The sequence below is a fragment of the Calidris pugnax genome, unplaced genomic scaffold (assembly GCF_001431845.1).
Source record: "Calidris pugnax isolate Ruff unplaced genomic scaffold, ASM143184v1 scaffold209, whole genome shotgun sequence".
In the NCBI taxonomy this organism is placed as follows: domain Eukaryota; kingdom Metazoa; phylum Chordata; class Aves; order Charadriiformes; family Scolopacidae; genus Calidris; species Calidris pugnax.
In genome coordinates, this window is record NW_015090978.1 from 2,532,813 (window position 1) to 2,546,282 (window position 13,470).

General features: G+C 36.6%; 1 protein-coding gene across 1 annotated transcript in view; it reads right to left on the reverse strand.

Annotated features, from left to right (window-relative positions):
• The window catches only part of HSD17B4 (hydroxysteroid (17-beta) dehydrogenase 4), a 72,281-nt gene that overhangs the window by 55,703 nt on the left and 3,108 nt on the right, over window positions 1-13,470 (reverse strand). The window contains exons 2-11 of the mRNA XM_014953449.1: window positions 13,394-13,447; window positions 9,227-9,334; window positions 8,653-8,712; window positions 7,608-7,629; window positions 7,440-7,486; window positions 6,584-6,668; window positions 4,767-4,954; window positions 2,698-2,789; window positions 2,011-2,035; window positions 272-400 (exon numbers count right to left, since the gene is read on the reverse strand). Coding sequence (XP_014808935.1) covers window positions 272-400; window positions 2,011-2,035; window positions 2,698-2,789; window positions 4,767-4,954; window positions 6,584-6,668; window positions 7,440-7,486; window positions 7,608-7,629; window positions 8,653-8,712; window positions 9,227-9,334; window positions 13,394-13,447 — 810 coding nt within the window. The remainder of the gene's footprint in view (window positions 1-271; window positions 401-2,010; window positions 2,036-2,697; window positions 2,790-4,766; window positions 4,955-6,583; window positions 6,669-7,439; window positions 7,487-7,607; window positions 7,630-8,652; window positions 8,713-9,226; window positions 9,335-13,393; window positions 13,448-13,470) is intronic.

A 13,470-nucleotide genomic window follows, 5' to 3' on the forward strand; every position in this document is an offset into this window, starting at 1 on the left:
GCTGTAATACATAAAATGACAGTGACGTTGCTTCCCTTGAAACTAATAAGAAAGATAAAACTGTCTTAATTCTAAAGGCAAGAACAAAAAAAGTCTCCTTAAAAAGATCTGACTTTACTGAAACAGTAAATGATTAATGTTACGTGTTTACAAAAGAATTCACTGATTCTGTAGACTTTTGAAGTAAAGTTTCAGCAAATGTCTTAACAGAAAGCATTTTCTTCTAAGCTTTGCTTGCCCAAGCTATCCACATTGTCTAAGTCTCCTTTACCTTGGATACTTCTGGGTTTGCTGGCGTTATCGAAGTCACAGACCTTCTCCCAGTTATCTCTCACTGCTTCAGGAGTCATTGGCTGATTCTTTCCTCTGACAATAGCACCCAAGGATCGCTCCCAGCGCACTAATAGGAAACATGAGCAAGAGAGTTCAAGTAACAAACAAAGAAACTTTAAGTTTACATTACTTCCATCTATTTTCAAGATGGTAGAAGAAAAGAAAGGTTTTGAGTACTCCAATTTAATTCACCAGCATAGCTTCAAGCAGGACTAAAAGGGCTCACTACTACTTTTAACTAACATTTAGAAAAGGAATTGCACGTAGCTTTAATGAAATTTAAAACCAAACAGACTTATTGCTCTCTGAAAATACTACATCAGTTTTAGAAGGATTCTGTGGAGTAAGAAGTGGTAGCTAGTATTTATCTACAAACATCCTCTTCCGACATGATTTTGGCTACCAATGCTTAGGAATCTTCTGAAAGCCTTAGAAAACTATGGGAAATGTGAAGACCACTTGTTATCTATGAAAGAATGTTAATACCAGTAGCCAGCATCTCCAAATGGTCCCTGAAGTTGTAATTCAATGATGTTACGTGAAAGAAAATGGTAAGGCGAGTGTGAAATCAGTTCTGGAAGAATACAGGCTTCCTAGGTTGCAACTAATACTTTATTTGTCATGTTGGTTTTGCTCTTAATTAGGAATACACAATGAATAAGGCCACTCTGGTACCTCATTGACAAACTGTTCTCAGTTTAAAGACTTCACCAGTAGCCATTATATTTTCTTTTGAGCAGAGAAGAGAAGGCACAGATTTTTGCTGTATTAAAACTCAACCTCCTTCTGGAGCACAGTAAGAGGTTTTATGCTGCTGCCCCATTTGTTTAATCTGTATGATACACTACCTGGCAATAGCTATTCCAGTGCCAACAGAACGTTTACAGTTAGAAATGACAAATTCTTTATCAAGCATGCAAAAAAATGTTTTCGAAAAATAAGGAACCACTTCTTGAACTAACAGCCCTACTTACAACCCACTGATGATATTCACATAGGCTGAAAAGTGATTGAACAGTTCAGGAAAGCAATGCTGGTATTAGGTTCAACATATTTCAGAAAAAAGTTAAGGCATTTCACACACTGAATTAAGTTTTCCATCTTGTAAGTGCTCGGTATTGTCTACAAGTTTTCTTTACATTCATATTTAAACTAGTTACTGGATTCACTCAAGGAAAATACTTCACATGGTTAGCTACTGGTTATTAAGAACGCTAATTGTCTCAACATGATAATGCATATCACTAGTATTTTTATAAAAGTCTAAATAAAGGTAGAAAGCTACTAAAAAGCAGCCTGTTTACCAGCACATGCTACTTTTATATCGTGAAACACAGATGTTATCAAGAAAAGGCAACAACATATACTTAGCACCAGAAGTGGAGATTCTTCTTGACTTCTATTACACCCTTGGCATTCAAGAGTTAAGGTTGCTCAGGTAGATTTTCAGTCAGCTCAAAAGCATCACAAATAACTTAGGTAAGTTACCAGTTTCCCCCATGCATAGTGAAATGTGACTTGACCTTAAAACAAGCAGCCTCCTAGAACCCTAGGCTTTTGCTAATCTTCTCTCCCTAAATAAAAATATCTTGAGCAAAGGTCAACTGCAAAGATGATTTGCGCATTTCTATTGTCATTTCAGAACACAAAATCAATCCTGCAACACAAAATACTTACATTTTCCAATCCATCCAGCTCCCACCTGCTCAGAGAAAAGAAAATCATCAGCTTACCACGTTACAAAGCAAAGTTTTGGTAACATAGGAAAGCAGAACTATACTTCAGAGCAAACTCAACATAATAAAAATTTCTGAACTATTGCTGGTTGTATTTAACATTTTAGTTAAGTACTGGAACACAAGCGACATAAAATTCCAAGAACAAGATAACAGCTTCCATCCAATTTAGGAGCTAGCAGCTTGATGATGATACCTATAATACGTTACACAACTAAGTAATTAATCCTTCCTGTGAGTTATTTTCTGTGTTTGAATGATTTAGAAAGCAAAAACTTCTTTTGAAGTAGTTGCTTTGATATGTTTTCAAACTTGCAAACTTACAATAAGAATTGTAACAATCAAATTAGTATATTTTGAGCACACACCAGAATTTGACAAGTTTGTAACCTTGTCAACATCATTGTTACTGCCTGATGTACTTGTCATATACAGCACAACAGGGTCAACATTTCTTCTGTCTATGCTGAGTATGTAAATTTCACATGGTAATTCAGTTTCAGCAAAAAGGTTAAGATTGTACAGGTTAATGACTGCTTTTTGGGAGAGGGGCAAAGAAGGGGAGGGGAGAGGGGAGAAAAAGAAGAGGGGAGAAAGAAGAGGAAGAATATGAAAATAAAAACATTACCTCAAACAGACTGCCATTCTCTGCACAGCTCTCATGGCAAAGCCAAAGAACTAAGGGAGCAACATACTCTGGCTTGAAAGCATCGATCAGATCTAGAGTAAATTGGAGGGGAGAATCACAAAATAGAAACACTGTAAGATTTCACCAAATCATTCTTACTCTAACATCTTCTGATGAACACCAGAGTCAGGCAGAATTTAACCAAGAGTGTTCTGCCATGGAAAAAAAGGACAAATTAAATGAAACATTTGAAGACTCTTTAAATATGAACAACTCATGAGACGCATGTATGCCTCCAAACCCACTGACACTGGCATTCAGCCAGACAGATGAAAGACCGTCTAAATGTTGGGAACACCATAACGTGCAGACTGCAAAGCCAGGCGCCTTCCTACATTTCCATCTGACAGGTAACCTGAAACAAGGACAAGCAACCTAGACACACCCCTGACGAAGATGTATCTGGGTTATTTCCCTTTTAATTTGCTATTCAGTTATGAAGGAAAGAAAATATCAAAAAACTGCATTTGCCGAGTATTTGAGAAACATCCCATTTGGAAATGCTGATATTTCTAAATGAGATATCAGAAATGAAATGTAAAATGAAATATTTCCAAATGCGATACCAGGCCTGCTAAATTTATGTATGCCAAAATTGTATTTTGGCACATCATTGTAATCTGGCACAAGAGAAGAATATCTGAAAATGGAAATACTGTCAGAGTAGCATGTGGTGGCCTGGACAGCTCTTACCACATAATCTATACACTATCTGGAAATAAAAAATAACTTTGTTTAATTTCCTTTTTCAGTTTTTAGAATATCCTTTCAACAGCAATAGCTACATAGTTGCTTCTCAACAAAAGGTCAGCAGGCATTTTCAAATATATGCTGACATATGAAGAACTGGGAAAGTTTAGCATTACCTGATTTTTCAGAATTACCCGTAAAGCTGTCATAACAGAAGTTCATTTTTAGAAATTCCACAACAGTAAAAGGAAATGGAACTCCACTTACTATGATGCGTTGTAAGCACATAACAAAGGCCTTAGGCTTTTCTACAGTATTCTATTCTATGCCATGCACCATTTAGTTTCAAAAATTAGCACAAGGATGTTACATACTAATGCTATTACTCCACTATTAAATTAGTTAAGAAAGTAGAAGTTTGAAAAAAACCACACAAAAGATGCAAACTACTTTTGAATTGTAACAAGAACAGTAAGCACGCCAAGTTGAACATACATTAACTGTGACAATGATCATAGAATCATAGAATGGTTAGAGTTGGAAGGGACCTTAAAGATCACCAACTCCCCCTGCCATGGGCCTATCGATAGGGAAAAGAAGAGGGGAGACAGAAATGAAATAGGCTGATTATAGAATACTTTCTGAGAGCAATTTCCTTGTACAGACTTTTTTTTGTATCTTTACAGATTTTTTTTTTTTTTTATCTTCTGGTCATTTAGCCAGAGTAATTAGTCACTCTACTTACCCTAAATTTACACTTGACACACAGCTATCTCCTACAACACTCTTTATACTGACTTCCCAATGCAGTGCTTTGTTAAAACCTGCTCTAGCATTCAAAGATTAGTAACTGTGCAATGAAGAAAAACGTATTAGGCAACTCAGTTCATTATCATCTCCTGCAGATCATGCAATGAAGAAGTATGCACATGACGTGTCGTGCAAAAAACAGTATTATGGAATTAAATAATACTATAACAAGTGCAGACGCTTTATGCAAATACCCAATTCTACGTCTGATGAATCAAATAAGCCTTTCCACTACCATAGGACAATCTTGGAAGAGATTATAATTAAAGAGCCTTGCCACATCAAATTGCTTTTGTCAATTGTAAAAATCACATCTTATCTTGTGGCAGGAAATAATTATTCCTTACAACAGACTAACTAAGTTGACAGTTAAGAGACAAAAAGACAGTAGGAAAAATTAGTTAGCACTGTATGAAGTGTAAAAGACTCGCATTTTCTAAGAGATATGAAAGTCAGCTGTGTTTCAATTCACTGAAAATATCAGTATGTGTGGACCCTAAATGATTCACCTTGTGGCATGACAGTCTGGGTCAGTCTGGATCCAGCAGTAGGAGCAATTGTGTTGCAGTGGATGTTATATTTCCGGCCTTCAATTGCAATTGTGTTTGAAAGACCCAAAAGGCCAAGTTTTGCAGCACTGTAGTTTGCCTGACCAAAGTTTCCATATATTCCAGCAGCTGAAGAAGTCATAATTATTCTTTGGGGATAGAAAAAAAGAGAAAAAAAGTCAATTATTTCTTCAAGTTGTTTAACTACACAACATTTTCCAGCTTTGGCATTATATTTACCATATTCCACAAAACAAAAGCGTGCAAGTAAGAAAATATTATTTGTTGGGTTTGCTAATGAACAGCTGCCTTCGTCATGTTTGACTGATAGTAAACATCTGACACATCCTGAGGCATTTTCATAGTAGCAAAAAAATAACAAAATCATGAGCCTTTTAGAGTTATACTGTAAAACATTCTGTGATAATGAGGTACCATATAGAAAAAAGTATTTTCTTTCAGCTCTAAGTGCACTTCAAGTGGCATTATTCTTGTAACTAACAAATAGCTTAAGTGTTCAGAAGAAAATTATTTTCTTGAAAATGACTTCACCTTAACATCTACTGGGTTATATGTGAAGATGCATGCTTACAGCATTTACATTCAAAAAATCCTAATATTCCTTAAACATATGAAGGAAATAGATAACAAAGTCTTGACCTTTGCTGTCCCTTAAAATTATTGCTGTGGTGATGACTGAACTGCTCACAAGAAAGGTCTAAAACCACTGCAGTCCGTAGCTGGTTTGAGGCAAGAAAACATTACGCTGCATGTTTTCTCATAAACTGGATCTACAACTTCATTTCTAAAAGAAGCCTTATCTGTTCCATCCTATTGTAAACACACTGCATAACAGGGATCATAATCTATTCCATCTTTATTATTTGCCTCGCTGGCAATAAACCACAGTTTTAATCTAAATGAAGAGATGGGTTACAAGTACTGGCTCAATATGATCAAGATGAAAAAAGCTACAAAATCCATACAATTTGTGCCATTTTTCAGATGGCCCAAATATATACATAAACTGCAGCACTGTTATCTGAGAAAATACAGAAAAGGAGCCAAGGGAAGCATTTTCCTAAATGGATGCAACTCAGTCTCTAGCCATGTATTCTGCTTGCTGATCTCTTCCCATACCCTTACCGTTCAGTTCCCTGGATGAGAGTGAATGTCAGTTTGGTCACAGAATGACAAAGAAGCTCATATAGTTTTCACCATGTGGGTAGGGTTGTTAAGATTAATATAATCACATTTATATGATTTGATAAGGAAGAACAAGAAAAGTGAAAAAAATTCCCTGCACTTTTTCAGCTAACAGTGACATATGCCAAAATACATTAAGAACACTCCCACAACTTCTAAGACATTTTTCCAAAAAACTAACCCCAAACAAAAGTTCAAGACCCACAAGCAGAACTGCATGTATCTGTCACTTGAATAAGGAGTAGGAGAAGAATCCCTCAGACTTGCAATAACATGCAATTAACAAACATTTCTAACTCGTCCTCATGAAAAGAAATGGTATTTCTCTAATCCTACAGCTCCTGTCTCGGATATTTGCATCTACATGGAAAAAAACCTTTAAACATTTGGCTGGGGAGGCAGAGGAGTGGCAGAATTGAAAGGATAAGGGCCTACATATTTGGACTGATTTTGTTTCATCCCAGCGACGGTGAAAGAAAAGGACAAAAAAACTCCTCCTTCACTATCAGGGCACTTATCAGTCTGTTATACCCCACTGAAAATTAAAAAAAAAAAAAAAGACAAATTTTTACCTGCCAAATTTCTGATTTTTCATATGATCCCATGCAGCTCGGGTGACCAGGAACGATCCCCTCAAATGAATTCTATGAATTATATCTAGGGACAAATTAATGTTGGTTTAATAATTCAAGGATTTCATCGCCCAACTTGAAATACACCAGTTATTTCTTCTTCATGACAAAGGCTGCACTCTCTTCACACTCTCAAACTGCTACTAAAAAAGTGGTGGGCTTTTTTCTTTTTTATAGTCCATTTTGGAGTGCTTGCCTGAACATACACTGATCAACTCTCCTGCATCTTGGATGAGGCCCCCCTGTATAGAATTCACAAGCATTCAAAATTCCTGCACTTAAGCACAGTCAAACAAGAACTACAGAAGCTAGGCCATCTTTGGAAAGGTCTGCTCAACTGGCTTATCACCATCTACCATCCCACTGAAGGTTCCCTCTGTTTTTCTGCCCCTTGGCACTTCAGCTTTGCTTCCTCTGTTGTTAGTTTTGGGTCTTTTAAGCCTGTTTAGTATTCAGCCAGTCAGTGCTGGTGCTAGGAATGTGTTCTGCTAACAAAAACTATGTTTCACATGGCTCTTTTTTGTATTCCACTCAGCAATCAGAAGTGGCAGCCAGAGCCTTATTTCCCCTTTGGAAGTACATACACCTACCATGCCTTGCAGCACAGATCTGGTTTGCAAGCTGAACAGAAGGCTGCCAAACAAAAACAGCTTACCACTGAGCTTTCAGGGCAAAAGTTAATGCTCTGATCTGGCACAGACAGCCTTCCCCACCTTCTCTTCTTCCTTGTGCCAATGGAAGGGATGTGCCTTTCGTCTTTCACACAGAAAATACATTTTAAAGTTTGTCGACTTACCCCAATCTTCATCACTTATCCGAACAAATGAACGGTCTCTTAGGATCCTAAAATGCATCATTAGGAGAACAAAACAAAGCAAAGGAAAAAAAAAAAAGGTGAACAGGTGTTTACATAGAAGTGACAGCCCACAATCAAGCAGGAAAAACCTTTCAGGTTTTTACTCACCCTGCATTGTTTATAACGATATCTGCAAAAAATCCAAAGAAGATAAACTAAGCAAATGCACTGATAAAACACAACTTTGTTTTTCTATTTTTCTCCCACTTCAAAAAAAGAGAAATGAATAAGAACACTGTACACATAAATCATATTACTATTCTGTAGCTTCTTGTGCTGAATAGTGGAACTCCACTATTGGACAATCATTAAGACAGGACGAAATACTTTAGTAAAACCTCGGCCTGCCAATGAAACAAAGCCTGACAGGGAGGTATAGCTGAGAAGTGATGTACAGCTGGGAACACAACACCTGCAGGTATACAACCACACAGTTTTGCAGCTTGCTTGGAATTCCAGAGTGCTCCCGATTATGCAGTTTGTGCCACCATCTTTGGTGCAGTAAACCCAAATGATAACTGGAAGAACCACAAAGGCACTAAAGCAACCTGGATCATAACAATTTTTTGTCAAATACTTAATTTTGTTCCTGTTGGCTTTGATCATGTGTACTTTTAGCCATCTAACCCTGACTTAAAAATCACAAACTTGACAATTGAACAGTGGCAATCATATGGGAAAGAGGAACATTAATTGTTAGATAAAACAGCTCAAGCTTTTTCTTTTTTTTAAATTTGCATTAAAGCATTTTGAACATCACATGGGCAAAAGAGATTCTGAACCATGACAGAGTATCTCTGATTCATCAGCAACATTATTTACCCTAATTTTACTCTATGCACCTCATTATAATATTTGATGAACTCTATGCTTTGAGACAGAAGTTGTTAACCATTACTGAAGTTCCAAAATTCTGAAGGGCAGGAAAACAAGAATCATACACTGAGCTTTAAAATTCTGCTAAAAAGTACCAAAAAGAGAGAAAAGTTGCCCATTCAGATTTAAAGAGGAAAACCCCTCATTTAGGTTTCACTGACCAATGGCATCGAGAGTCAGTGAGTTCTACTGTATTTCATACCCTTGTTGTCAATTGCATTGTTTATAATGGCTCTGTGCTTGCAAACAAGTTACAACAAGAATTAAGCAACTGTACCTATCCTCCCAAAAGCCTCAAGTGCTGTCTTGACAAGCTTTTCACCATCTTCCACTGAATCTATAAGAAAAAGTATGAATTTTTAAGTAAAATGAACTGTACTTCCAGGATATTAACAACTAATTCCATGGAGCTAAGAAAAATAAGTTGTGTGTAACCCCAATATAAAATAAATTCAAATTCAGCCACTATTTGCATATTGCCTAAAGCAAATCCCACACAGTATGTCAAAATGAAACAATGTTTGCCATTGCAAGAAAAACAAGAAGCAAAACAAGTAAGAATAATCCATTCCCATTTTGCCTCTAACAACTGCAGATGATCGGTGTTTTAGAATTTCAGTGTTACGTAATCATGTGAATGAAAAGGGCATTACTAGACATGTATTAAGAAAGCAATTTATGCACTTGCTTTTAGCTTCTGTCTCCATATACCACATTACTTTACAACTCTTCAATTTATATTGTACTGGCAAGCTGGCAGTAGTTATTTATTAAGCAGCATCAGCTTTTCATACAACATGTCCACTATTCCTACAGATAAAGCATTACACTAGTCTAGAAAAATAACATACCATAATTAGGTACTGCTTTTCCTCCTTTTGCTCTGATTTCATTGACAACTTTGTCAGCAGCTGAGGAGCTCTTGCCATATCCCTTGAAATCACCTCCGAGATCATTCACTGTGGATTACAAAGGATTTTTTCATTGTTAACACTCAGATTTTATGGTCTCTCTGTCTCATTATCACGCTGGAAGTTATAAGGAGTATGAATAAAACCTATGGCATCTGGATCCTACTGAGAATCTCACATGATTAGAGAAGAACAGTATTTTTTTTTTTTAAAGAGTAGTCTAACATATAGTATATATTTTTTTTTAAATAACATGGGATACAGAACTTTTTCCTTTTTTTTTTCTCTCCACCATGCATTCAACTTGCTTGCCCTGCCCAGGCTACCTCTCTCATTGTGTTATTGTAGGTGAGAGATTAAGATGAAGATTACATACCAATCATAGGTAATTAATTCTGGTCTCTTGTCAAATTGCTATAGCTACGGCATGAACTGAAGTAAGACTGAGAAGACTCCGTTCCTGTTTAATAGAGTAGCTAAAATACTACCAGTAAACTTCACTATAAAACAGATCAAGCGGTCTGAACAAAGGGAGAAGAACTGCTCTGGAGCTTCAGATCCTGCTCCTGTGGGATAAGAGGGCCACCTGACAAAGAGAGCTGCTTTGTTTCCAGGCTGTTCTCTGTACTGAGGCATGTATTGTTGAGGGTAGTTGCACTGTATCATCACCACAGTTTGCTGTATTTGCATGATCCACAGTTTCATGGAATTCATTGGGGAAACAAAAACAACCCCCAGACAAACCACACACTCATAATACTTGGACAAAGAATTTTAAAAAATTGTAAGAAATGAAATTGTAAGAAAACCAGAACTGACTGTGGATTTGCATGCAATATTGGTATTTTGCTAAACAGTTTTTTGCTTTCTGCCTCCTACCTTAAGTCCTCAAGAAGCCAGCCATAGCAAAATCCACAAAATCAGCAAGTTATTCTTGCTGGTCTTGATGATAAGCAGCAACTGTAAATCTGTCGTATCATCACAAAAGGAAATAAACCCATTTTGTGGGTTTTTTCTTTTTTTTTTTTTTTTAACGTCTCCATGTAAAGAGGAACATAGCTTGCAGGACACATGACAAAATTGTTCTCTATTACTCAGACCAAGAAAGTCTCATCTGGAATCCTATATTCAACTGCAGCACTTCAAGAGAAATGTAGAAACACAGAAGAAAATCAATATGAGTAAATGAAAGTGCCAAAGCGCAGAAGAAATGAGCCATGTAAAGAATAGGGAAAAAAAAAACAACACCAAAACCAACAACAAACCTAAACAAAATGATGAACCACCTAGCCTGAAGCAGGAAGAGTTAAGACAGAACATAATGATGCCCAAGTACATTATGCCCAAGTAAATTAACAGACTGTGGCAAAAAAGAAAAGAGACAAAACCTCCAAGCTGAATAGAACAATATCTAACAGTTCGAACATGCAGCTAGCACAATTCAGGTGAGGCATTAGGGAGAACTTCCAAGTGTAGTGAAGCATGAGAAAAGGCAACATGGGCAGGCTGCTCAGTCTGCAACATCAAAGGTCTTGGACATGACATTAAAGAAAAGCGAGTGAAGAACAGCACTAGGACTCCTAATCTCTCCTGGGAAAGAAGAGTGGACAATTTTGTGGTAAACATTTAAACAAAAACATTCAGTTAGTCTTCTTAAGACATTACAACTCTCTACCGAAGACATGCTTATATTTGTTCATTCTTCACTTCAATATTAATCTTCTTTAAAAAGCTTAATTAAATATTTGGGAAAATTTCCAGGGGCAGCAAAGCACCTTGGGCTGAGTATAGGCACTAACACACGTGAAGCAAAAATAAGTATGCAAGGAAGAAGAGAGCTATTCTAGGTTTTGAAAATGGTAACTCTGCAAGTGTGATAAAATAATTTATTTTTAAAAAATAAATAAAACAATACCAAAACAACAGATAAAGAACAATATTTTAAGCTCAAACTTTACATCATATAATTTCCAGTGGAAAAACATCCAGAAGAAAAGTGCCAGAGACTGTAGTGGTTGTGACAGAATATGGTTATAGCCTGAACCACTGAGAATTCCTCTAAGGCTACGAGCGTGTTATTAGCAAGTAGAGCAGAGCAGTAGAAGCACATCTGTAAAGTGAAACAGTTGGTGCTGAGGACCTGACATCTACCATACATGTCTTTTAGAAAAATAAACCAGCTCATTTCTTGCTATAGTCTGATGCCACAAACCAAACACATATTTGCAATAATTCAGGTACACTGCCAAATTTCATCTTCCAGTTTAGTTTTCAAAGGAACTCCACTCATGCACTTCAATACCATCCCACAATGCAAACAAAAATACAGACGCGAATCAGAAGAGATGCTTCAAAAGCATGACTTTAAACTAAAACAGCAGAACAGAAGAGCTCTCAGGTAGACTGAAAAGTAAGAAACAGTAGGGTCTGGATGTAATAGATGTTGCAAGACAAAACCAAAAGCACTCCCCTCCCCCTGCTGTCAAATTTTCTGATGAGAAATACGTGAGACACAAAGCATGACAAAAAAAGGTGGCAGCAGACAGTGTTTGTGTGATTTTAAAAAAAAGGGAGATTTCCACATGTGTCACACTGGTCAGTCTACCCATGCCAACAGGAACTCACTCAACAGAAGGTTGGACCCAAGGCAAGATGTGAGACTAGACAGAAAATCCTCCCATGTTGGGACCCACTAGTGTTTCTCCAATTAAAGTATTTGATCACTATTCTTACAACATACCTTCACTTCCATAACTTGAAAAAGGTAACTTGTTTTAAAAATACAAAACATGAGTATCACATCTGCTTTAGTTAAAAAATTTCAAGTCTTCACAGAAGCAACTTTTCAACTTTTTGAAGTCAGAATCATAACCGAACAACAGTTAAGAAAAATAAACATGAGAATGTAGAGGTAATTTCAAAGCACTACTATAAGAAGAGGTAAAGTGAGGTGCAGTTTCCGAAGGAAAACAAGAACTTTTCCTTACAGACAGTCAATTCTTAAGTTACTGATTTAGCTATTGTGCAATAAGTCCATGAGATAAAGGAGTATTAGCATTTTCTTTCAGATCATTCTGGAAAGTCAGAACACCATTAGCTAGACAGAGTCAATAAAATTAAACATTTGGGCTGCTTTAGAGACCTATTTTTTATTAAATAAGAACTTGAGATGAAGTATTCATGTTCCTAGTAGGTAAGTTAAGTATCAGGTGGTAACTAATAGAAAAAATATCTATTTTTTTTAAAGTTATCGACACATACTTCTTGTATTTAAGCAATAAAGTAAAAACAAACAATTTCTATGAAATTTTCTAAACTGAGATCGGAATTTTTATTAGAAAGCTACTAAAAATCAGTAAGCAAGTTCTTGTCCATATGTTTAAATGTTTAAACATCTAAGCTTGACCTCACCAACAATACCTGTAGAAATTCATTCACAGGCAGTCAAATGGCAATGCCAACTGCCAGAGAGTGCCCAAGAATGTAACTTAACCGTCAGAACCACCTTTTGATATAGCATTTTGCATAACTAAATATTCCCCGAAGAAGGTTTCAACCAAATGAATATCAATCAGAAATCTTTTACTGAGAGCTATTTGACACCGTCATTGAGACCAAATGGTTCTTCTGTTTGATGTTCTGCAGAAAGAAACTATGCCATGTACTTTTCAGCACATTCTGGGTTTTCTGGGAGCTACTGGTACTACGTTTCATTCCATAAGTGCTCTCCTGGGAGAAGGTACTAGAAGGCAACGCATTTGCATATTCAAACAGTTATATTAAAAGTTTCTGAACAGCATTCAGCTAAGACCACACTCTCTCTGGCCACAACTCACGGTAAAGACTGGTATGCATGGATGAAAGTCAAGTCCAGGAAACTATCTGATTCAAATTGGCTTTACAGCAAAGATAAGCCCTTGGACAAACTTGGGCAACTTGTTTCATTAGAAAATAAAGCTTAGAAGCAAAATTTCAATAGCAAAAGATAAGACAGAAAACCATTAAATAACAAAGGTTACTGTCTAAAAGGGCACGGACTGTTGTATGCAAGCTATGTGAAAAGGCAAAGGTTATTGTCTAGATCGAGTTAGTTAACATAAAACTTACCAACTACTGACGCTCCTCTTTCAGCAAAAGCCAGAGCATATGCTCTGCCCAAACCTAGTTTAAAAAAAAAAAAAAAC